At 43.2% G+C, this 22,551-nt stretch overlaps 2 protein-coding genes across 3 annotated transcripts in view; both read left to right on the top strand.

Moving 5' to 3' along the window:
• The window catches only part of LOC115112131 (T-cell immunomodulatory protein-like), a 142,015-nt gene extending 126,244 nt beyond the window's left edge, over positions 1-15,771 (top strand). Inside the window, exons 15-18 of the mRNA XM_029638956.2 lie at positions 6,104-6,228; positions 8,948-9,030; positions 10,862-10,979; positions 14,353-15,771. Of these exons, the coding sequence (XP_029494816.1) occupies positions 6,104-6,228; positions 8,948-9,030; positions 10,862-10,979; positions 14,353-14,412 (386 nt within the window). The 3' untranslated portion in view covers positions 14,413-15,771. The remainder of the gene's footprint in view (positions 1-6,103; positions 6,229-8,947; positions 9,031-10,861; positions 10,980-14,352) is intronic.
• A 550-nt stretch (positions 15,772-16,321) lies between these two features.
• Positions 16,322-22,551, top strand: part of LOC115112128 (neuropilin and tolloid-like protein 2) — a 14,026-nt gene continuing 7,796 nt past the window's right edge. The window contains exons 1-6 of one of the 2 annotated variants that reach the window (XM_029638947.2): positions 16,322-16,719; positions 19,177-19,233; positions 19,376-19,522; positions 21,184-21,432; positions 21,748-21,795; positions 22,086-22,213. In XM_029638947.2, coding sequence (XP_029494807.1) covers positions 16,710-16,719; positions 19,177-19,233; positions 19,376-19,522; positions 21,184-21,432; positions 21,748-21,795; positions 22,086-22,213 — 639 coding nt within the window. In that variant the 5' untranslated portion in view covers positions 16,322-16,709. The remainder of the gene's footprint in view (positions 16,720-19,176; positions 19,234-19,375; positions 19,523-21,183; positions 21,433-21,747; positions 21,796-22,085; positions 22,214-22,551) is intronic. The other variant, XM_029638948.2, reaches the window with a different exon arrangement.

The following is a 22,551-nucleotide window of genomic DNA, read 5'->3' as shown; positions in this document are numbered from 1 at the left end:
ATTACCGATTGTCATGAAAACTTGAAATCGGACCTAATTAATCGGCCATTCCGATTAACCGGTCGACCTCTAGTCACTTTTGCTACAATTCTAATGCTGATCTCCATTAGAGTTTGCCTGATGGTGTCTGTTGCAATATAATGATGTTGACGTCCCATTGTTTACCACTCTCCATGTGTTCTATTTGTGTTGTATCATTCCTCTGTGACCAGTGAAGGTCAAAAGCCTGCAGCGTGTTTTTGTGTGATATGCGCATGTGTTTTTGCGTGTGCGTGTAGGACGGTTGCCCGTGGAGGCCCGCGTAGAGAGCTCGTCTCTTCTACCGCTGGTGTCTCTGAGGGAGTGGAGGGACTAAAGTGGCTTGAATACGACTGTGCTGGAGTCACACTCTGTGACATAATTCAGGAGCTGAGGCATCTCTTCATCCCTCTACTCACTGAGCGAGAGTCCTGCTCTAAATAATGCACTGTACGTTAACAGGTGTGCCTCAGAGCCATACCTCCACCACTGTAGCCCAGCCCTGCATCAGCGGGGGGGGACAGTGGACAGTGTGTTTCAACTCTCAGCCTCGCACACCTGTCTCTTCTCTCCTCTACCATTGGGCTTCAGTGCCTCTCTTCTGTCTCGGAGACTCTGTGAGGAACATTGCAAGTTGCCATTGTTCATGTGTATGTCATTTTTGAGGGTTAGGTAGATATCCTCTCGTAGGAGTGCTCCCTGACTCACCAGAGCAGCGTTGGAAGTGAGTGGCTGGGCAGGAGACTGCAGAGTAGCTTTTCCGTCCCTTATGTTGTGAAGCTGGCAAAGTTCCTCACCTATTCCTCTCCACTAGATATCCACTCTCCATCTCTCTCTGTGACACAGGAGAGCAAGCACTGCAAGCTGTATGTTCTGAGTCAGGCTTTTGATGCTGGGGGGAGGAGGGGTCTATTTGGCTCACAATCTGTGTGTGTTGTGTGTGCGCACATTGTACTCATGTTTCTGAATGAACTTTTGGAGCTGAGGAGTCCTGACTCGTTGGGTGTGATGATGTGTTCTGCTCTGTTTCCCACACAGATAAAACCTGTAGGCTCTAGAGTGTTTGGATGTTTTTATTTGTATTCATTTCACCTTTATTTAACCAGGTAGGCTAGTTGAGAACAAGCTCCCATTTGCAACTGCGACCTGGCCAAGATAAAGCAAAGCAGTGTGACACAGACAACAACACAGAGTACTTTTCAACATGCTTGAGACTCCTCACACCCAGATTGGAGAGAGCCTGAGAAGTGAATTTGATAAGCTGTGGAAGCGTAAGGTTCCTTGAGTAAGCCTGCTCTTTGGGAGCTGTTTGGCTGGCTGACCGCTCTCAATCTGTTTTGCAGCCTGGGGGGGGGGGAGGGGGGGCGCTGTCAGTCATGTGCTGCAGGCTGGAGCGCTCCGCCAAGGTCTGTCTGTGTGCTCCACGGCCGACCTGCAGGGAGATAGGACTCCAGGCTGTAGCCCGCAGCAACTAGCCAGAACCCCAGCCACAAGCCTTCATCCAGCCAGCACAACCAGCACCCCCCTCCCATTTCAGTGCATGGCCTCTCTCCAACCAAGCTCCCCACCTGCAGAGTGGCAGTCCCTAAGCCAGCTTTCTCTCTGAGTGACACATCCTCCAGCCAGCGTCCCCAGCAGCTCTGTGACATTTCCCCCCTACTGTCTCCATTCGCAACATGACACATCCTTTAGTTAACAACAGCATGTCACTAGGGTAGCTGGTTAACCCCAAAATGTCTGTCATCTACCATCCTCTCCTCCAGACCTAACACATACTTCCTAAGAGATTGTGGTTACTTAAGCTGGGCTTGCACTAGACAATTTGGGCCCCGATTTTAGGGTTAGGGTACGTTTTTGAGATCGGTGATCATCAGCAATAGCCAATGAGAGCTCGCCAGAGAAGAAGCCAGTGTGTGTACTCTCCTGCAGGAGCCATGACTACTACTAGCCTACTTGTCTTTAACCAAAGCCAAAGTGTCAAATCATTACAGCTCTGAAGTTAAAAAGCAATGTTACTCAATTCAAAATGTATTGGCTCAATATTTCAACACTGTATGGCAAGCGGGAATCTCTGAGTGAAAACATTTATGCAGCTGCTTTGAGCCACAGCTCGTTTTTGCCAAGTTAACAATCTAATCACATCAAGTGAAGAATCGTGTGCTGTGTGACCCCGTCTGTGCCACATTGTTTAGTATTCTCACCACTACGTTGGCAAGACGACAACAAAAACATCAGGAAAGGCAGTTGTTTAACGTGAGGATTTTGAAAGTCGTGTGGTGTTCGCCCGGCATTAGTCTGAACTTGAATGGAGAAACGAGAGCGAGAGATGTGCATGTGTGTTTCTTAGTTTCAAAATGATTACCTTGACTAAACAGAGATGACCTTCCTGAGCTTGCTCTGGAATTCAGTTAGATGGAGAAGCTGCAGTGCGTGTGTTTGAGACGAAGCTGATACAACAGTTCACATGGGGACAAGTGAGAGCTCACACACTTTCTGCTGACTATTGTGTGCATGTGTGTGTCTGAACCTTTGGTCCTATGCCTGACAGTATAGAGAAAGACCCTTTGGTTCGGGTCATGGTAGCCCAGTGAGAACAGGGTCTCCCAAACTCAATCCTGCCCCCCCCACCTGTCTTCTCATTAGTGAACAATGCCAAAACTGCAATGCATTCCTCAGCTCTACTGCCAGAAAGTAGAGCCAGGACAGTTGCCCAGACTTCAAAATCCATCTGAATCTACATGGATGAAGTCATTAGCTTTCATTTGTCCTTTCTCCAGTGCGGTAACACCTCTAAACTGCTTTCACAGAGCAATTTTATTTTATTTTTAATAGCGTGATTAACCTGTCTCTCCCCGCTGAGTGACTTTTCTGTCGTTTTCTGTTGAACTGTACATGTAAGGAAGGGTCTTGGATGCCCCCAGGTCAGAACATAATGAAACTGCACCTCATTCCCCACCACACATGCATAACACAGAGTCACTAGTGAGTGTCCAGAGGGGACTAAATTGATTGCAGACATGACATATAGGGGCGGCAGCGTAGCCTAGTGGTTAGAGCGTTGGACTAGTAACCGGAAGGTTGTGAGTTCAAAACCCCCGAGCTGACAAGGTACATATCTGTCGTTCTGCCCCTGAACAGGCAGTTCCCAGGCCGTCATTGAAAATAAGAATGTGTTCTTAACTGACTTGCCTGGTTAAATAAAGGTAAAATAAATAAATAAAAAACATATAAACTGAGTGTTCAAAACATTAGGAACACTTTCCTAATATTGAGTTGCACCCCCTTTTGCCCTCAGAACAGCCTCAGTTCGTCGGGGCATGGACCTTACAAGGTTTCAAAAGCGTTCCACAGGAATGCTGACTCCAATGCTTTACACAATGGTGTCAAGTTGGCTGGATGTCTTTTGGGTGGTGGATCATTCTTGATCCACACAGGAAACTGTTGAGCATGAAAGTTCTTGACACACTCAAACCGGTGCGCCTAGCACCTACTACCATACCCCATTCAAAGGCACTTCAAAGGCACGCATCCAAGACCCTTCCTTACATGTACAGTTCAACAGAAAGCGACAGAAAAGTCACTCCGGAGAGAGACTGGTTAATGACGCTGTTAACTCAGAAAAGGTCGTTGACCACTGATCTACACTGATTGACGTGGATTTAACAGGTGACGTCAATGAGGGATCATCGCATTCACCTGGTCAGTCTGTGTCATGGAAAGAGCAGGTGTTTTTACCCTCGGTGTATGCATCAGAGTCAATACCTTGCTATTGTATCACAAAACTAATGAGAGGGATCGATGTCACATACACACACACACACCAAGATCTCAGCGTGACATCCATATTGGCAGTTAGCCTACTGGTTTAACTAGCACTGCGAAGTGGACTTCCAATCAGTGTCACTAGAATGGACAAGCCACTTTATTAACATAAATGTATACAGTACCATATATATATACCTGTAATGACAGATTCTGACTTTCTCAACTTCCTTTGTCCCCCCACAATTTATTTTTTAATGATAGCCCTTATTTTAAAAAGGTGAGCGTGATTGAAGCAATTACGTTGGCTTTTACAGCAACTGCTCTGAAGCTGCTCAGTATAACCTGCTCCGTCGTCGCAGGAACAGGGCTCCAAGCAGGGTCATGCTTTCATTTCAGAGGAGATGGTCTAGTTGGTCCTCATTTCGAACTGTTACATTGGAGATTCGTGGAAGGCAATATATATATTCTCTCAAGATGGACTTATACTTGCGCTTTACTCGTAGACAGGCAATCAACCCAAGCTTTTAGGCTCTATACTTAGAGTACCGGTCAAAATTTTGGATACACCTACTCATTCAAGGGTTTTTATTTATTTAGTTTGACTATTTTCTACATTGTAGAATAATAGTGAAGACATCAAAACTATGAAATAACACATATGGAATCAAGTAGTAACCAAAAAATGTGTTAAACAAATCAAAATATATTTTGGATTTTAGATTCTTCAAAGTAACCACCCTTTGCATTGATGACAGCTTTGCACGCTCTTGGCTTTCTCTCAACCAGCTTCACAAGGAATGCATTTCCAACAGTCTTGAAGGAGTTCCCACAAATGCTGAGCACTTGTTGGCTGCTTTCCCTTCACTATGCGGACCAACTCATCCCAAACCATCTTAATTGCATTGAGGTCGGGTGATTGTGCAGGCCAGGTTATCTGATGCAGCACTCCATCACTCTCCTTACACAGCCTGTATGTATGTTTTGGGTCATTGTCCTGTTGAAAAACAAATGATAGTCCAACTAAGCACAAACCAGATGGGATGGCGTATCGCTGCAGATTGCTGTGGTAGCCATGCTGGTTAAGTCTCACAAAGACCCAGCGGTTGGAACCAAAAAATCTCAAATTTGGACTCATGAGACCAAAGGACAGATTTTCACTGGTCTAATGTCCATTGCTCGTGTTTCTTAGCCTAAGCAATTATCTTCTTCTTGTTGTAGGCCTGATTCACGCAGACTCCTCTGAACAGTTGATGTTGAGATGTATCTGTTACGTGAACTCGGTGAAGCATTTATTTGGGCCACAATTTATGAGGCTGGTAACTCTAATGAACTTATCCTCTGCAGCAGAGGTAACTTTGGGTCTTCCTTTCCTGTGACGGTCCTCATGAGAGCCAGTTTCATAATAGCGCTTGGTGGTTTTTGCGAGTGCACTTGAAGAAACTTTCAAAGTTCTTGAAGTTTTCCGTACTGACCTTCATGTCTTAAAGTAATGATGGACTGTAGTTTCTCTTTGATTATTTGAGCTGTTCTTACCATAATATGGACTTGTTCTTTTACCAAATAGGGATATCTTCTGTATACCACCCCTACCTTGTCACAACATAACTGGCTCAAAGGCATTAAGAAGGAAATAAATTCCACAAATTAACTTTGAACAAGGCACACCTGTTAATTGAAATGCATTCCAGGTAACTACCTCATGAAGCTGGTTGAGATAATGCCAATAGTGTGCAAAGCTGTCATCAAGGCAAATGCAAACTTTGATGAATACATTTTGATTTGTTTAACACTTTTTTTGTGTTATTTCTTAGTTTTGATGTCTTCCCGATTATTCTACAATGTAGAAAATAGTCAAATAAAGAAAAACCCTTGAATGAGTAGGTGTGTCCAAAATTTTGACTGGTACTATATATGTGTAGATAATAGCCAGGCAGAACACTCTGTTTTCTTTTATGTGGACTGAATATCCTACTATAATCAGTCATTGAAGCGTTTCCTTGCTGCACATTGTAAATGTAAAAACATGCTTCCATCTGAGTGTAGGTCCAGACCAGCCATGCAGTCCATCCACATTTATCCTGATTTGTTGCCGGGGTGCTCTCACTGATTACCATAAAGCGGGTGATTTACGTCGGCTGCGCTTGGCAGGGCCTGAGCGTGAGCCAGTGGCGAGGACACGGTGTTGTAAGGGGGTGGTAGATGCCTCTGGACTGGGCGATGGTAGGAATAGGGATGGTCTGATTTGTGTCTTTTATGAGGCTTGTTTATGGGTCTGAATGGTTCTCATGGCTCCTTTTTTGTTTTTTTCCCCTCCATGCAGCCGGCCAGCTGAGCCAGTCGGCCCACCTCTCCCTGCAGTTGCCTTACACCGTTCTGGGCCTGGGGCGCAGCGCCAACTTCCTGGACCACCTGTACGTGGGTATCCCCCGGCCCCTCGGGGACAAGGTACAGTATGGTGCGCTGCAGCACAGGGGGAGGGGAGCGGAGAGGAGGGACATGCCAGACAAAGCACAGACAGGACAGGATGCAGTAGGTCTAATTACTACGGCATAAAACTGATACTGTTTCTAGTCACTGTAACCATGTGGAGAACACGCCCAGAGCCACTGATACTGACAATAACTCTACTGCAGGTTGATGTAAGTGTTGTAAACGTTTCTTCCTGTTGCAATATGATAAGTAGATGATCTATTATGCAGTAAATAATTCATTATCTTCTTCGTTTCACCCACTTTTGTGCTACCTCAAACATTGGCATGTGGTTTGGGTTCGTGGGGAGCCGACAGCCTTCTGTCTCTCGTATCGCGTGCCGTTTGAAATGCTGTTTGTTGGTTCCTCGATAGATCCCCCTGCGCGGCTCCGTTGAATTTGAGGCGCTGGCTCCCGTTCCTCACCTGTCAAAGAATAGAACAGAGGTCTTCATCATAGCGGATTTGCATTGCAAATTTCTGCTTATACCTCACTACCTTGGGAGCGAAGCTCGTACAGAGTAAAGCATCTGAAGTAACGCGACATGCTTTTTTCTCGCTCGCACCCTTTGAGTTATGCAAGAAAACTGTTCCACTAAGGTTCACATTTCCCCACACACCAGTTAATAAAATCTTTATAATGCTTTGTATTATGCTAACCACTTTTTACATTCAGAGGGTATATGAAAACGGTGTCTTCAGTGCTACATACACGGAGTATAAAAAACATTAAGGACACCTGCTCTTTCCATGACATAGACTGACCAGGTGAACCCAGGTGAAATCTATGATCCTTTATTGATGTCACTTGTTAAATCCATTTCAATCAGTGTAGATGAAGGGGAGGAGACGGGTTAAATAAGGATTTTTAAGCCTTGATAAACTTGAGACGTGGATTGTGTATGTGTGCCATTCAGAGGGTGAAAGGGCAAGACAAAAAATGTAAATGCCTTTGAACGGGGTATGGTAGTAGGTGCCAGGTGCACCAGGTTTGTCTCAAGAACTGCAACGCTGCTGGGTTTTTCATGCTCAACCGTTTCCTGTGTGTATCAAGAATTGTCCACCACCCAAAGGACATCCAGCCAACTTGACACAACTGTGGGGAGCATTGGAGTCTACATGCATCCCTGTGGAAAGCTGTGGAATGCTGTGGAATGGGGGGAGTATGCACAACACAATATTAGGAACGTGTTAGGAAAGTGTTCCTAAAATGTTTACACTCAGTGTACACATTTAATGAACAGCTGTGTCTATCTGGCTGTCTCTGTGAGTTTGGGGAGGATAGTTCCTATCTGTCTCTCTCAGGTCTATCTCCAACCCTCTCTCACAGGGGAAAACATTCAGGAGGCCTGTGAGGGTTTGGGAGAGATAAAGAGAGGAAGGAGAGAGGAAAGAGAGGGGGAGAGGAGGGAGAGACAGAGAGAGGAAGGGAGTGTGTTCTACTTCTACTCTCCTCCTGCACACTCGTCTCAATCCCATGAGGATCCTTTCCTCTGCTCACAAGGTTTTTCAAGATTCCCGCTCTGCTATCGCCTCCCCAAAACCCCCACTTCACTCCCAACTTCAGACCCAGCACTCTCCTTTGAAACACTCTCTGAAAACCCAGAAACGCTTTCCTCCTCTTAAACACAGACGTCTTCTCTTAGCCAAAGCGCCAGAAGCGCAGCCTGTCACTGTCTCTCACTGCCGTTCTGCATAAACCACAATGCATTGAGGAGGAAAATGTCAGCGTTAGCTTAGTAGGTTAAGCACTGCAACTTCTAATGAACTAGCACACTGTTCACAATGCACTGACACGATAAGGTGACTCATTCAGTTCATCATTATTCTCCTTAACCTATTTTACCTCAAACACTAGCAATTAGTGAATCAAAATCCCTGAATCTGCAGCTCTGATTCGCTTTGAGTATTTGCCTTACATAGTATTTGTATCTCTGAGCTATGTAGGTATGTCATTCACTTTAATTGACATTTCTCAGTGTCAGGAAGGAGTCATATGCATGGCTTCCAAACGCACACAACCCTCAGCATTGTAACAATACTCCAGCTAATGGGACTGTAGGAAGTAGGCTGACACACCAGGGGGATACTTCAGCAGACATCAGTTATTTAATTGACTAGACTGTCTGTCTTAAATGCATGCCTTTAAATAGCTCGGGTATAGGTAGCTGAAAACCCTGGGCTCTCATTAGGGTGGCTCTGAGTCAACGAGGATGCAAAGTACGCCGTCACACACTGCATGTGCGTCGGCATGCATCTGCGCGTGTGAGCGAGCAAGTGTGTTTCCCTTATCCCTTAATGTTGCCAAATGATAGATGTGTTGTCTGAAATGAGTCTCTCTTCTCTAGAGGACACTGTGAGTAAGGTGAATTTTATGTTTGCTGGTGATTTGCCATCCAGTAACAACTTGAAGAGGGGTATTTACCTTTGTAATTAATACAGAAACGTGCTTTGAAAAGCTTTTGAGCTTGAACTTCTAATAATAAAGTTCCTTAAACTCTGAACTAGAGCGCAAATTGTAGTGCAGTACTGTACAGGAAATGACTCGGCCCCTACATCGTATGTGCACTGAGAAGTGTGTGATATATTGCCTGCATTGTGTTACCTTTGAACTAGAGTTGTTCCATTATTGCCTTCCCCTTCATTCTGCCTCCCTGAGGCTCTAATAACATTGGTTCTCTGTTTCTGCCTTGCAGGATGTGAGGAAGCAGGAGTGGACAGCCATCATCCCCAACTCGCAGCTCATAGTCATTCCATACCCACACAACGAGCCCCGCAGGTACACACACACACACACACACACACACACACACACACACATAAATCTGTACATGGACGCCCACAAACATGCTCAGGCCATGTTTCAATGTTTTTCTGTTTCATTCACATGTAGTCCTACCCCCATGAGTGCCAGCAGATGGCAGAACCCCCTTTTCCGTATGGCCAGCTAAAACATTCTCTCACCAACACATGGAACACACACACTCTGACAAATGCTAGCACTTGCATATACAGTGCCTTCGGAAACGATTCAGACCCCTTGACGTATTCTAAAATTGATTAAGAAAAAACTATTCCCTCAATCTACACACAATACCCCATAATGACAAAGCAAAAACAGATTTTTAGAAATGTTTGCAAATGTATTAAAAATAAAAAAAACAGCAATGCCTTATTTACATAAGTATTTAGACTCTTTCCTATGAGATTCAAAATTGAGCTCAGGTGCATCCTGTTTCCATTGATCATCCTTGTTTCTATAAGGATGTTTCTATAACTTGATTGGAGTCAACCTGCGTTAAAATCAATTGATTGGACATGATTTGGAAAGGCATACACCTTTCTAGATAATGTCCGACAGTTGACAGTGCATGTCAGAGCAAAAACCAAGGCGTGAGGTCGAAAGAATTGTCCGTAGAGCTCCGAGACAGGATTGTGTTGAGGCACAGATCTGGGGAAGGGTACCAAAACTTTCAGTTGCCCAGTCAGAGCCCAGACTTGAACCCGATCAAACATCTCTGGAGAGACCTGGAAATAGATGTGCAGCAACGCTCCCCATCTAACCTGACAGAGTTTGAGAAGATCTGCAGAGAAGAATTGGAGAAACCCCTGAAATACAGGCGTGCCAAGCTTGTAATGTCACAGCCAAGAAGACTCGAGGCTGTAATCGCTGCCAAAGGTGCTTCAACAAAGTACTGTGTAAAGGGTCTGAATACTTAGGTAAATGTTATATTTCGGTTTTTTATTTCTCAAACATTTGCAAAAACCTGTTTTTGCTTTGTCATTATGGGATATTGTGTGTAGATTAAAAAAGATTTAATCCATTTTAAAATAAGGCTGTAAGGTAACAAAGTGTGGAAAAAGTCAAGGGGTCTGAATACTTTCCGAATGCACCGTATATACCTACTACACTGACTTATTACTCATAAAAACACACCCACATTATGTAGACGCATACATCATGTAGTGTTCATACATTACAGTGACTGCTCAGTGTATATCTGTGTAAAGAAGGTGTCTTCAGTCTCATTATGCCTATGGGCATAGGTTCACGCAACATATGGCCACCATTGCCATTGGTGGTTTTTGTTTTCACCACTAATATGTAATGTGTTTATTAGTTCTGATAGAATGTCTTAATGAAGTTATTTTGATTCATATTTGAGCAGATGTATTGTTCTTCAGCCATTTATTGTAGTATAATATCGTATCTCCACAATCTGGGTCTGTTCTTGTTTTTAGTCAAACCATTCAAACGAACTCTCCATTCTCTTCGATAGTCACAAAAATATGTGGATCGAAAGACAGGAAATGCACTTGTCATTTTTAGTTTTTTGATCTTTTTCATTTAAATGGTTCGTCTCTGACAGTGATGTAGAGTTTCTCGATTCATTTTGACCTAATATGTCATAAAGTAATATTTTCTGATTACAGAAACCTTGTCAAATAACATCTCTGATCAAGCCAAATATGCTAAATGTCCTTAATATAGCACGTTGATTCTTACCTTCTGATAGGGTTGGGAAAAGACGAGACACCTTTTTGTAGGAGTTTTATGTTGTGTAGTAGTTGAAACGCTTGTCCTTTCTCCTACCTGTTCCCTCTTTTAGTTGGAGTGCGAAGTTGTATCTGACCCCCAGTAACATAGTCCTACTGACTGCCATCGCGCTGATCGGCGTGTGTGTTTTCATCCTGGTCATCATTGGCATCCTCCACTGGCAGGAGAAGGTAAGAACAGAATGACACAAATACATCTTGCACCGTTTATCATCGTCATTACCATCATTACTGTTTTAATCGACAATAATGAGCACAGTCAACCTCATCTCTACTCCTTCATTTTTAGTTGTACTGTCTTGTCATTTTTCCTCTTCTCCCTTGCATTCCTCCTCACTATCCTCTCCTCCTCCTCCTCTTAATAGTCTGATCCAAAGCCGGTTATGTTCTGGTCAGAGCAGTGTGTGTCCTCTCTCATCCTCCCCACCATTGCCAGTCCATAGTATCTGGTGGGGGTCTTCTCTTCTCCTGGCCCTGTGGCGCCGCTGGGGAGCTCTGGTGCTGGTCCAGAGAGCAGGAGACCCGCTGTGGGCAAAGGGTTCACTCAGAGAGGAACAGATGGGTCAGAACCAGCAGATGGGCCCTGTCCTCTAACCTCCCACAGAGATCCAGCACGGCTGTTAGAGGGCCATAACCACTGAGGACGCTCGGCTGTAATTGCTTTGTTCTGCCCCTTCAGCATATCAAATCTTTTGTTCATTATCCCTGTAAATATGTCCTCCAGGGAGTGTGTGTGTGTGGTGGTTGTCTTGTTACATTCCTGTGGGTGTTTGTGAATTTTACATTGAGTGTTTAGGTAATCATGTATGGTTTGAGAATTTGCATGTGTTTGCATGCAACTATTGCCGACATGCGTGTGTGGTCTGTGTCCAGCCTGCCGTGCAAACACTCTGAGCAATTCATCCCCATCCCAGTGCAGTCGTGGCTGGTCTGTTTCTCCACCAAGTGAGGCCGGGCGATGTTGGCGTCTTCTCAAAGCCATCTGCTGTGGGTGCCTGATTATGCACGCAGGAAGCCATAATTGCTCTCTGCTTAGGGAACTGTTCCGGGAACACTAGCTTCATTGGAGTTGACTCTGCATTAAAATAACATGTTTGACTCTATATCTGAGGAACTGAGCCCAGCAATTATATTTCATCAGAAAGAGAGGTAGAGACATGTCTCATTGTCCGTCACTGATTAGAGGTTGATTAAATGATAATGTTCGTGATGGCCAAGGTAATGGAAGCTCAGGTAATAGCTAGCTCTTAATTTGTTTAGGTGATTACTGGGCCAATGTACTCCACTTCAGTTCCGAGCCCCCTTCCCTTTCAGAGATAGGAAACACAAACATAAAGTGTCTTAATAGGGTGTTGTGCCACAACGAGCCAGAACAGCTTCAATGCACCTTGGCATAGATTCTGGAACTCTTATTGGAGGGATGCGACACCATTCTTCCACGAGAAATTCCATGATTTGGTGTTTTGGTGGTGGAAAACGCGGTCTCAGGCGCCGCTCCATAGTCTCCCATAAGTGTTCAATTGGGTTGAGATCTGGTGACTGAGACGGCCATGGCATATGGTTTACATTTTCTTCATGCTCATCAAACCATTCAGTGACTACTTGTGCCCTGTGGATGGGGGCATTGTCATCCTATGGGGGCATTGTCATCCTATGGGGGCATTGTCATCCTATGGGGGCATAGCCATGGTGGCCTGCAAAGCATTTTTATACTCTTTTTTTTAATGATTTGTTTATTTTTTTTATACATTAACTCAGGAACCACACCTGTGTGGAAGCACCTGCTTTTAGTATATATACTTATATATCTGCTTCATGTTATTACTGTTGCAGCTGATGAGTCACATCTTTTGAATCTGCAGCCTGTTTTTGTGTCAGTATGACGTCTCAGTTCTTGTGAGGTTGTGTGTTTGTTCATGTTGCACCGGGATAGCCGACATCTCTGGTGTTGTGGGTCTTTTTGAGCGAGGGTACTGCCTTTGTTTGCTTTTAATGGGGGGGGGATTGTTGTTACCCATTGTCATCTTTTTGTCTAGTCCGGTGTGTCATCTGCATTGTGAGTGTCACTGCCTTGCAGTCATATCTGAGCCTGGCTGCTGTGTGCTCCTGTTCTATCTGACTCACTCTGCCCAGCACAATAACACACCATAATTGAAGGAGCTCTCTTAGATAAGAGAGTCTAACCTTTCACGCAGGGGAAAATAGCATTTGGAAAAAAGCTCCACATCTCCATAAGCCTTTCCATTTCCATTGTGGTGTGGAGTTGACCAGGTCACGGTGCGATGGGTGATTGACTTTTGATATTTACACTGACCCCTGCTATTTGTTCCACAAATCTCAATGGTCAAATAGGAATCAGAGGCTGGTTTGAGACATAGTACCTCCTGCAACAGCCGAGACCGGCTCAGGAAGTTTGTTAGAACACTGTTAAATATAAGAAAGCCAAACTATTTTTTTTAATAAAAAATGCCTTCTCTGTTTTAGCCTAGCTGTAAATCTGAGAGGTATTTTGGATTCTATTTATTTGTCAGGTAACTTTGGTTTCACGCCTGAGGAATCGATCGTTGTCTGTTTGGGCTATTTGAATTTTGCGTGGGTTTAAACAGAATACAGGGCTTTTCAGAGCGATGAAGGCTGCATTATGCCTCCACGTTGCATAATGCATACAATGTGACAAAGGTCTTATCCCATTTTGTCCTGCATTTTATGCTAGTTCAAGGCCCCACAGCCTTAGCACAGAGTATGATTAGGTTAGCGCATTCAGTAGACCATTCAAATAGGTCAAGTTATCGCGTAACTGAACCTCACGTTCAATCTGAACAAGATTGTATACTTGAGCACTCAATCAGTAGGTTTCAGACCATTCAATACATGACACATCGCACATGGAATAACGACACAATTATATCCCCTGAACACTCAATTATTTCATGTTCATACACCACAATGAACTTGGCAATATTGACAGGATTACAAGCCAGTTCACTGAATGAGACCTAAGGAGATATTACAGTATGTCCATGTACTGTGTACACGCCATAAAAACAAGTGGAAGTAACTGAACACTCAGTCCTAAAGACTGTCTGCTCCCTTAAGTCCTGAACAACACAGATACGGCCGACAGACTCTCTGCTTAGATGTTGGTGTACTCCATCAGGACTGTCTGTCGTATGGGGAGTAGTTCCAGAACAAATCTGTCAGCTTCGTCTCCACTGCATTTTGAAGGTTCCCTTTTTTTCAACATATGTGCCTTTTATGTGCTGCCTGTCGTCAAGGGAACGCTAAAAATAAACGTGAATTATCCTCATTCACCCACAGAGGGCACGTAATTGTACATTGAAGCGATACCACATTAACACTTGTAATAATGATTTCCTGCCTCAGATAGATTGTACCCCTGACCACTCAGTAGGTCTGCTAGTTTCATTATTATTCTATAAAGGTTTCAGCCCCACCACTCTCTCACCATGGCTGACTGTTAGACTCTGCTTGTCTGTGTTTGTCTGACTCGTGACCCCTGACCATTGCCCTGTGTGTGTTTCAGAAAGCGGACGACCGGGAGAAGAGACAGGAAGCACACCGGTTCCATTTTGATGCTATGTGAAGGAGCACAGGAAGAGATGGACCATAGGAAACAGTCATGCCTGCTTTCTGTTTTATTTAAGTTTGCTGGCCGATGGAATTGTTTATTTATTTAATCCCCTCAGCCTCTTGAGGATGAGCCATTTAAGTGTTTAAATATCCATTAAAGATGATCAAATGTAAAAGAGACAGACAGGTTACTTCCCGCATACTTGCACAGATTTGGTTGGAATTTGAACGTGTTCTTTTTTTAAATTCACATTCCCTCATACATTTCAACGGCCAAAATGATGGCTGAACCCAAATCTAAACAGGACTACTGAGTGAAATCCCAGTTGACTTTTTAGTCAATGTTTTGGCTTAGCTCCTTATGTGTGGATGTCAAATCGGCACTAACAGTTTACGTGGTGAATTTGCGATGTTTAAATGTTCAATCCAAGTCATCCTGATCTGCAAAACACAGTACGGATTTATTTGTTTTGGGGGAAGCATTGCTATTGTAATGCTACTTGAATTATTATGCATGTCCAGTCATCCATTGTCTTCCTGTATACCTTCTGTATGTCAATCTGTAAAAGTTATTGTTTTCTATGGACTGCTATAGTGGAATCTTACACATGGAGTCCACTGACCCAAACAGGGTATTTACACTGGATGCATCCATTGTGCTCTACTGTATATCATGCGCATAGTACATGGTCCATAATGAGGGTTAATGTATGTGTCAAGTTTATTATGCACTTTTCCCCTCCTTTTTCTCAAATTCCCCTCCAAATACCTGACGCAATGTCCTATCCTTGTTTGACAGCTCCCCCTTTCCACTGGCTCTTACTCACAGTGGTATTGGAATGGCCTGTACTACTGACCCCTCTGGTTTGGTCATGTCCTTTTTAGTCTTTCTCACTCTTAATAATCTTGTTTGTCTCACATGATAAACATGGTGTGTCTTTGGACTACCAAACATTGTGTTCATTAAAAACGTCAACTAAACTGTGGTGTTAAATTGAAGAATGGTCCACATAACACTTAAACTACTTTTACTTACAAGGGGAAATAGGTTTGTTATTTAACCAACAGAAAGTGCAATCATCAATATTATCATCAATGTCTAAGCCTCTAATATTTAAAAAATGTATTTCATTTTGAATTAACGTGGGGCACTGTTTTCAGGTGGTACTGGTCTAACATCCAAATATGTATTTTGCTATCATCTCATGCCTGTGGTTTGAACTTTTTTTTAACTAATGATTAATAGTGATGTCTAATAGATTTTATTTTTGTGTTTTGTGTGTGGATTCTGCGTGTAATCGGGAAATATGATCATTGCTTTTGAATGTTTATGGGATGATGGGTTGAAAATTAAAGTGTTTATCATGCTTAATTCATGGTGGTTCTCACTTGTTTTGAATTCATTTACGTGTATTTCCGTCTCACTATTGCCTTCCCATTACATAGACTGGCATGTCCATCCGAAAAAGTAAATTCTCCTAGTGAGCTGATGACTAAAGAAACGATTGGAAGTGACAACTTGGCATAGCCTACGGTTTCGAGTTATTTTTAGCTCATGCAGCATAATGTATTGCAATCTGGCACTTATGGTAAAATGATAGTCTAATAAAATGGTTGACATTTAAATAGCAGTTGATGTTTTACTGTCTGATGTCTCTTGGGAACAATTTACTGAGTAAAGAGTGTCCTGATTAAATGCTGTCAACATTTCCGTTTTTTTTTTTTTTTTGTAACTTGCTCGGTTCGTTTTTTGTATTATATCATAAATGGCTCTGCTCAATTTTATCAATATAATCCTTCAATGCAACACGAGCAGAGAAGATACTTGTACGCAGGGAGAAACGCAGCCGATTTTACGCTCGGCGATGGGGTGCATGCGTACAAGCAGCTCATTCACGCATACATCGCCCAGAGTTTAAATGAGCCTTGTTTGGTGCCGTTACTTCAGTTCAGCCACAGACCACTCTGTGCGCGTCTCTCGGATACTTCTGCTCAACCTCACTGGACAATACAACCTACTTTAATAATCGCATATGTTGCATTTGGAACTACAAGACACCTGTCTAGATGGAATTAACGTTGTATCTAATACTTATCCGGAGTGGTTGAAGAAGAAGCGCTTGTTTTCCTCAGAGGAAGTTCGGAGTGGATGGTTTTCTTTCTGACTATGGAATTAAGGCGATCAATGAAAAGTTGGATTGTATAAACAGCGACTCATTGCCTTGGATCCATAAAATGGGAAAATAAAGCGTGTAACTCCCCAAGCTTAAGAAGGAGAACGTATTTGGCACCACCACACAGGGAGAGGAAATGCACATAGGTGAGTTTAACAGAGCATCCGAGTGATTTTTAGATCGTATTAAGAACCACTGATATTATACAGAAGGTTAATCACTCGTATCGGCTGTGATGTAATTAATCCCTTATTCTTCTGCAATATAAGCGAAACTCATCCTTACCAAATGTATGCCGTTGGATTTTCTATTGCGCCAAATTGTATTGTGTTCTTCATGTTTGCAAGAATCCTAAATCCCTGAAAGGCATCGCCATCTGCAGGTTTACTTCTATTCAGTTTTATGTTCTATTAGCTTTAATATTACTTTTATTTTTTTACTGCAAGGGGTCGTCTTTGAAACGTGCAAATATCACATTTTATAGGGTAGGATATTGGCACAAGGCTACACAATCCGGAAGAATGCGTTCCAATTTAGGTTACTTTTCTATTAACACCTAAGGTCGATGTCCGCGTCACCGCGGAAATCTAATTAGCATAATGAAAATCCAAATGGTAAAGAAAAATCCGTCAATTTAAACTTGATATCTTTTTTTTGCATTGGCTGCGTCTCTAGCCACTTTGTGTAACACTTTTGCATCTATGGTAAAAGGTGACCGAGCTTGAGACAGCTCCTGCTGATTCGCGCAACATCTGGGACAAGGCCACAGCTGCGATTTGCAGCTCATTTTAAGCCACCATATTATGCTGTGAAATAATGGTGTTTTGTACTGTACTGTAGGCCTATTATTATTATTATTATTAAACACACCTAGCTTGTAAACTACATCGAATCTTATAACCATGTTGAGTTCACTTCAGTAGGACTGGGCTACTTCGGTCATGAAGGGCACAAAGTCTGGTCGGCTACGTATTATCAACAAGTTACTGTAGCGATCTAATAACCCTGTGTTTTATTTTGTAATATAATTGCAGAATCAGAATGCATCAGCCAACATCCAACGGGGACATATTTATGCTTTTTGGGTTCATTTTAACCAAGCAATGTGGTAGGCCATCCATTTGTATTTGAAACGCTCTCCCACTCATGTTCTTCCGGTAGTGTAGGCTATTTTGTAAAGGCATTCAACTTTTTTAAATCAGACTTTCAGGTCCATTCAAAACTGTTTGAACCAACTGTGTTCTACAATGAATTCCTGCTATAGACTGCTTTTAGGAGGTAGTTACACTCTCAGTGGTCCCTCATAGTGGAGTAGTATCCAGAAAGGGCAAGTCTATGTGAATAGCCTTATAGTCAGGCCATGCATGGAAAAGTGTGTGTGTGTGTGTGTGTGTGTGCAGTTTGGCCTTCAGCGTATCAAGGCCGAGAAGAGGGAGGCTGTGTATGTGCGACTGGGTGTGTTTTAAATTCTCTATAGTAGAGAACATGCGGTCTGATTTCTTTTTGCAAACCTGGGTGTCTATAGTCAATCCATGTTTCATTATGTATCTGTCAGGCTCCCCGCTCACGTTTTTAATGTGATATAAGCAGTGCAGTCTATTAAAATCCATTGGGGGTAAACCTACATCGGCTTATCTGGAGAAGACAGTAGTGTTGTGGGCTGAAATGTGCATAGGGGTACGGCGAGCAGTTTTAGCACTGATATTACACACAATGCAGTGCTGTTGCTGCTCCCTCCTCTGATGCCTGTCTCTCATCATGGCATTACGCCTGTGAGCCTTATCCTATTTGTTCTGGTGCTCTCTTCATTCAGGAGGCTGGAGGGTCGGTGATGCTCTGACAGGCCTGATGATGTGGGCCTACCAATGAGTGGTCCCTGATACACCATCAGAGGACAATATGATAACACATACACAGCCTTCTTGATTTATCTGTGAATGGAGGAGATGGCTCTTTAGGTCGTCGATCTGAATTTGGCTTCAGGCTTTAGGTTGCGATACGTCTTGGGTCCGATAAGATGCTTTTTAGATGAGCTCTCAATGGCACAACCTATGAAGTACAATGGTAGGGATACATCTACAAGACCCAAGGATCAATATTCTGTCAAGTATTGTTTCACGTCCTACACACTTGGTGTTCATGAATTGCAAGATGCATCTTTAGTATATGTTACTGTCAATGTCGTAGATCATTGGTTCTTTCACTCTGTGTGTGTGTGTGCACTGTTATGTTAGGTTATTATGGATATAAACAGGGCTATAGTTCTTAATGATGCCCGGTCTAGCCCCTGTGTCAGTTGTTCCAACCACACATACACCATTTAGTAACAACAACAAAAAAGGTGTATTATTATCTCACCCGTAAGAGAAGAAGGCATGTTTCTCATTTAAACTGCCTATGACGATTTCCTATCTTTAACTAGCCGATTTCAAGCTTCACATAATTGCTTTTTTAATAAGGGATGTGTGCCACACTGTGTTAGATTGCCTATTATTTCAACACTTTGATTAAATTGTTTTTACCTTTTCCACTCGTATTAGACGTTTATTTTATGAATACATAACGGTGCAAACCATTGACATTTGAATGTTTTTCTATTGCAGCCTGGGTACTCCTTATTCTGATAGAAGAGGGATTTGCCCTGGCACAGAGAACTAAAGGTGCGTCTCCTGTTATGGGGGAATAATTGGTCACGTTGTAGCGCATAGCATTTTCAGTGGCAGAGTCACAAGAAATTGATCTAATCCCATACATATCCCAATTCAAACATGGGCTTGATTCTTTTCACTGTCTTTTTCTCAGAGTCCATTTCTCAGAATGAAGGCAGTCCACCTCAGAATCTTAACGAATGTGGCATCTGGGTCCGCAACATCAACGGGGGAGTCTTCACGTCCCCCAACTACCCCAACACATATCCCCCTAACAAGGAGTGTGTTTACATCTTGGAAGGTACATTTCTGTTTGTGCCCTCTCTCTTTCTCACACACACACACACACACACAAATGGCCTCAGCAGTGCCTTAGAATGTGGATAATAGGTGCTTATTGGTTTGTTGCTATTTTGTCAGCATTTCAGTCACTAGATACACCTACATCCAAAACCTATATATTTGTGATAAAACTCAACCAAGACAAAGTAGGCTGCAGGAACTGATAGTGTGATTTCATCAGTCGGAGAAAAATGGAAGACTTGGTGAAGCTCAAGGGCTCCCCCTGTGGAAACATCAACAAGCATAGCCATAGAACCTACCTTGACAAAACGGCATTGACAATCCAAATTATCAATGTGCATATACAATGAGCAGGGCTAAACCAGGCCAATTTTCCAGATCAGCATGACTCAAACCCAGTAATGAATTGCATCGCTCATCTCCAAAGGTCTTAGGAGGATGAGACACTCAATACTGATCACAGAAGTGTCAGTTAACCTGGTTTATATTTCACAATTTATGGCTTTGTTGAATGCATTCCAGAGACTTTTTGTCTCTCAGATGATGTGACTCTTGGTTAGAGATTGTGTATTTATTTGATTGTTTCAGTGTGTTGTTGTATTGAGTTATCAAGCTAAGCTATGCAACACTACATTTGGTATGTAGCTACTTTGAACTGAGAGCTCTTGTTTCTAATCCTTACCAGGGGAAATATACATGTGATTTAGTGTTGTGATAACAGTAGTGCCAGTTTGGCTGGATCTGTATGGTAGGCTTCCCCTTTCATTCCTGTTCTTAAAATAATGACATTATTTGCTTCCCACATTCCTTCAAAGTACAGCTAATTTGTTTTGGTGTGTGAGCTGACATTTTTTTGTGTCGGTGTGGGTGAGCTAGTGACACAATTTGTCTTTAGGTGTGTGTCTGAGCTGTGACATCATTTTATATGGTGGTATCAGTTGTTTCAGTTCAAAGGCATTGCCCGCTCTTATAAACGTTTCTACCGTTTGCCATTTTATCATAGCAGGCAGTGTGATTCATATGTAATTCATCTATAAAGACAGGAATTAGCTGGATTTTAAAAAACAAATGGTGTGTGCAACTGGTAGCCATGTTGATTCTGGGAGGTTACTTGAGCCAGTCATTTAGGGTGTGATTTACATGACAGGAACTTCTAAACTCAAATGAATGGTTGAGGTTTTGTGTTTTTGTTCAGAACCTGTAAGGAAACATGCTGACATGTCATGTCATGCCAAGTCATGTGTGTATGCATCAGCACATGTGCATTAGTGTAAGGGCTCAATTCAATCCGTGTCACCGAAGTTCAGCGCAATTGAAATGTAAATCCCACACACCACCATAGCCATGGTTAAAGCTGCATATGCCGGCTCAATTAAAAAAAAATGTTTTTAATTATAGCGCTGAATTCGGCAATAAGGATTGAATCGAGCACTGAGTATGGATACCTTTCTGTGTTTATGCAGGCATCCATAAACTGGCTGTGAATATGAGTAGAAAACAGGAGTTTAGCTGTTACCATTTACATTCGTATTTATAAAAAATAAAAAAAAGTTTCTGTGCAGACTGAGACCCTGCTGTACAGGTAAATGCAGTCCATGGAGCAAAGCCTTTTGGCAAAAACCCAACACACCCCTTCTCCTCTTCTCTCACCTTCTCTAGCTCTCCCTCGTCAAAGAATCCAGTTGGCCTTTGATAAGAACTACTACATGGAGCCCTCCTTTGAGTGCCGCTTTGATCACATCGAGGTACGGGATGGTCCGTTCGGCTTCTCACCGATCATCGACCGCTTCTGTGGGTCGAAGAACCCAGGCCTGGTCACCTCCACGGGCCGCTTCATGTGGATCAAGTTCAGCAGCGACGAGGAGCTGGAGGGTGTTGGGTTCCGTATCAAATACACCTTTATAGCAGGTACACGTTCTCAGTTGGAGCTAGCCTACTGGGCATATCCTCATTACATACACAGTCATAGGTGTGGATAATGAGGACAGCAGCACAGCCACAGATTCACGGTCAGAGGCCTCATTTATCTTGTTTGTTCCCATCCAATTTTATACACTAGGACACTGAAGTCAGCGTCTCACATCGGGCCACAGATATTTGCCCCCAATGGCCTTCCCCAGTTTATCTGGCTTCCTTTTTAATGAGATCTTCTCACTTTTCTTTACTCATGAATTCCAGCTCAGTGTATCAAGACTCATGTGCTTTCCTATTTTATAATTTCAGACCCAGATTTTCATCTGCACGTGGGTGGACTGTTAAACCCGATTCCAGGTAAGCTCTTCAATATTTCACCGGTTTGTCCGATCCGTTTTGAAGAGCTCTGTGCTCTAAAGCTTACTGGGTGCTATCTTTCACTGACACATGCTCTTTCACACACAGGCACCTCTCTTTTTCCTCTCTCTCACATTCTCTCTTTCTCTCTCCCTCTATAACATCTCTCTTGTCAATTTGTTCCTGTTTTTCTGTCTCTTCCCTTATGCTCACCTTTCCTTCTTCTGCAATTCTTCTTGTGTGTGTGTGTGTGTGTTTTCCCCCTGTCCTCCACCTTTCTCTCCCCTCAGATTGTCAGTTTGAGATTGCTGGCTATGATGGTGTTATCCGCTCCAGTCAGGTAGAAGAGGAGGATAAGATTAAGACTGGTGATGCTCTGGACTGTATCTGGACCATCCGCGCTCCTCCTCAGTCCAAGGTGAACATCTTGTTCCCCCGCTCCTTCTCTCCAGTGGCTAAATGGGTCATCACGTCACTCACTGCAGAGATCCAGCCACTGAAAACACACCCATTGATTAGAACACAGGAGACTGGGAGTAAGACACGCCAGTCCCCTGACCCCCTCTCTCTGCTGTGGAAACAATGAAGGGCATCTCAAATTAGCAGTAGCCTAACCAGGGCAGCAGGTATTAGGCCAATGTTGCAGAAAAACAGAATCAGCAGTATTGGGAATGGAGCTAAAAGCAGTCACTCGATGTCTGCAGTCTTACGAGTTCAAATGTGCTAAAGAGGCTGGATTGTTCCTGGCTGAATTCA

Source organism: Oncorhynchus nerka, linkage group LG27, assembly GCF_034236695.1.
Source record: "Oncorhynchus nerka isolate Pitt River linkage group LG27, Oner_Uvic_2.0, whole genome shotgun sequence".
In the NCBI taxonomy this organism is placed as follows: Eukaryota; Metazoa; Chordata; class Actinopteri; order Salmoniformes; family Salmonidae; genus Oncorhynchus; species Oncorhynchus nerka.
This window is presented reverse-complemented; position numbering and strand designations above follow the sequence as displayed.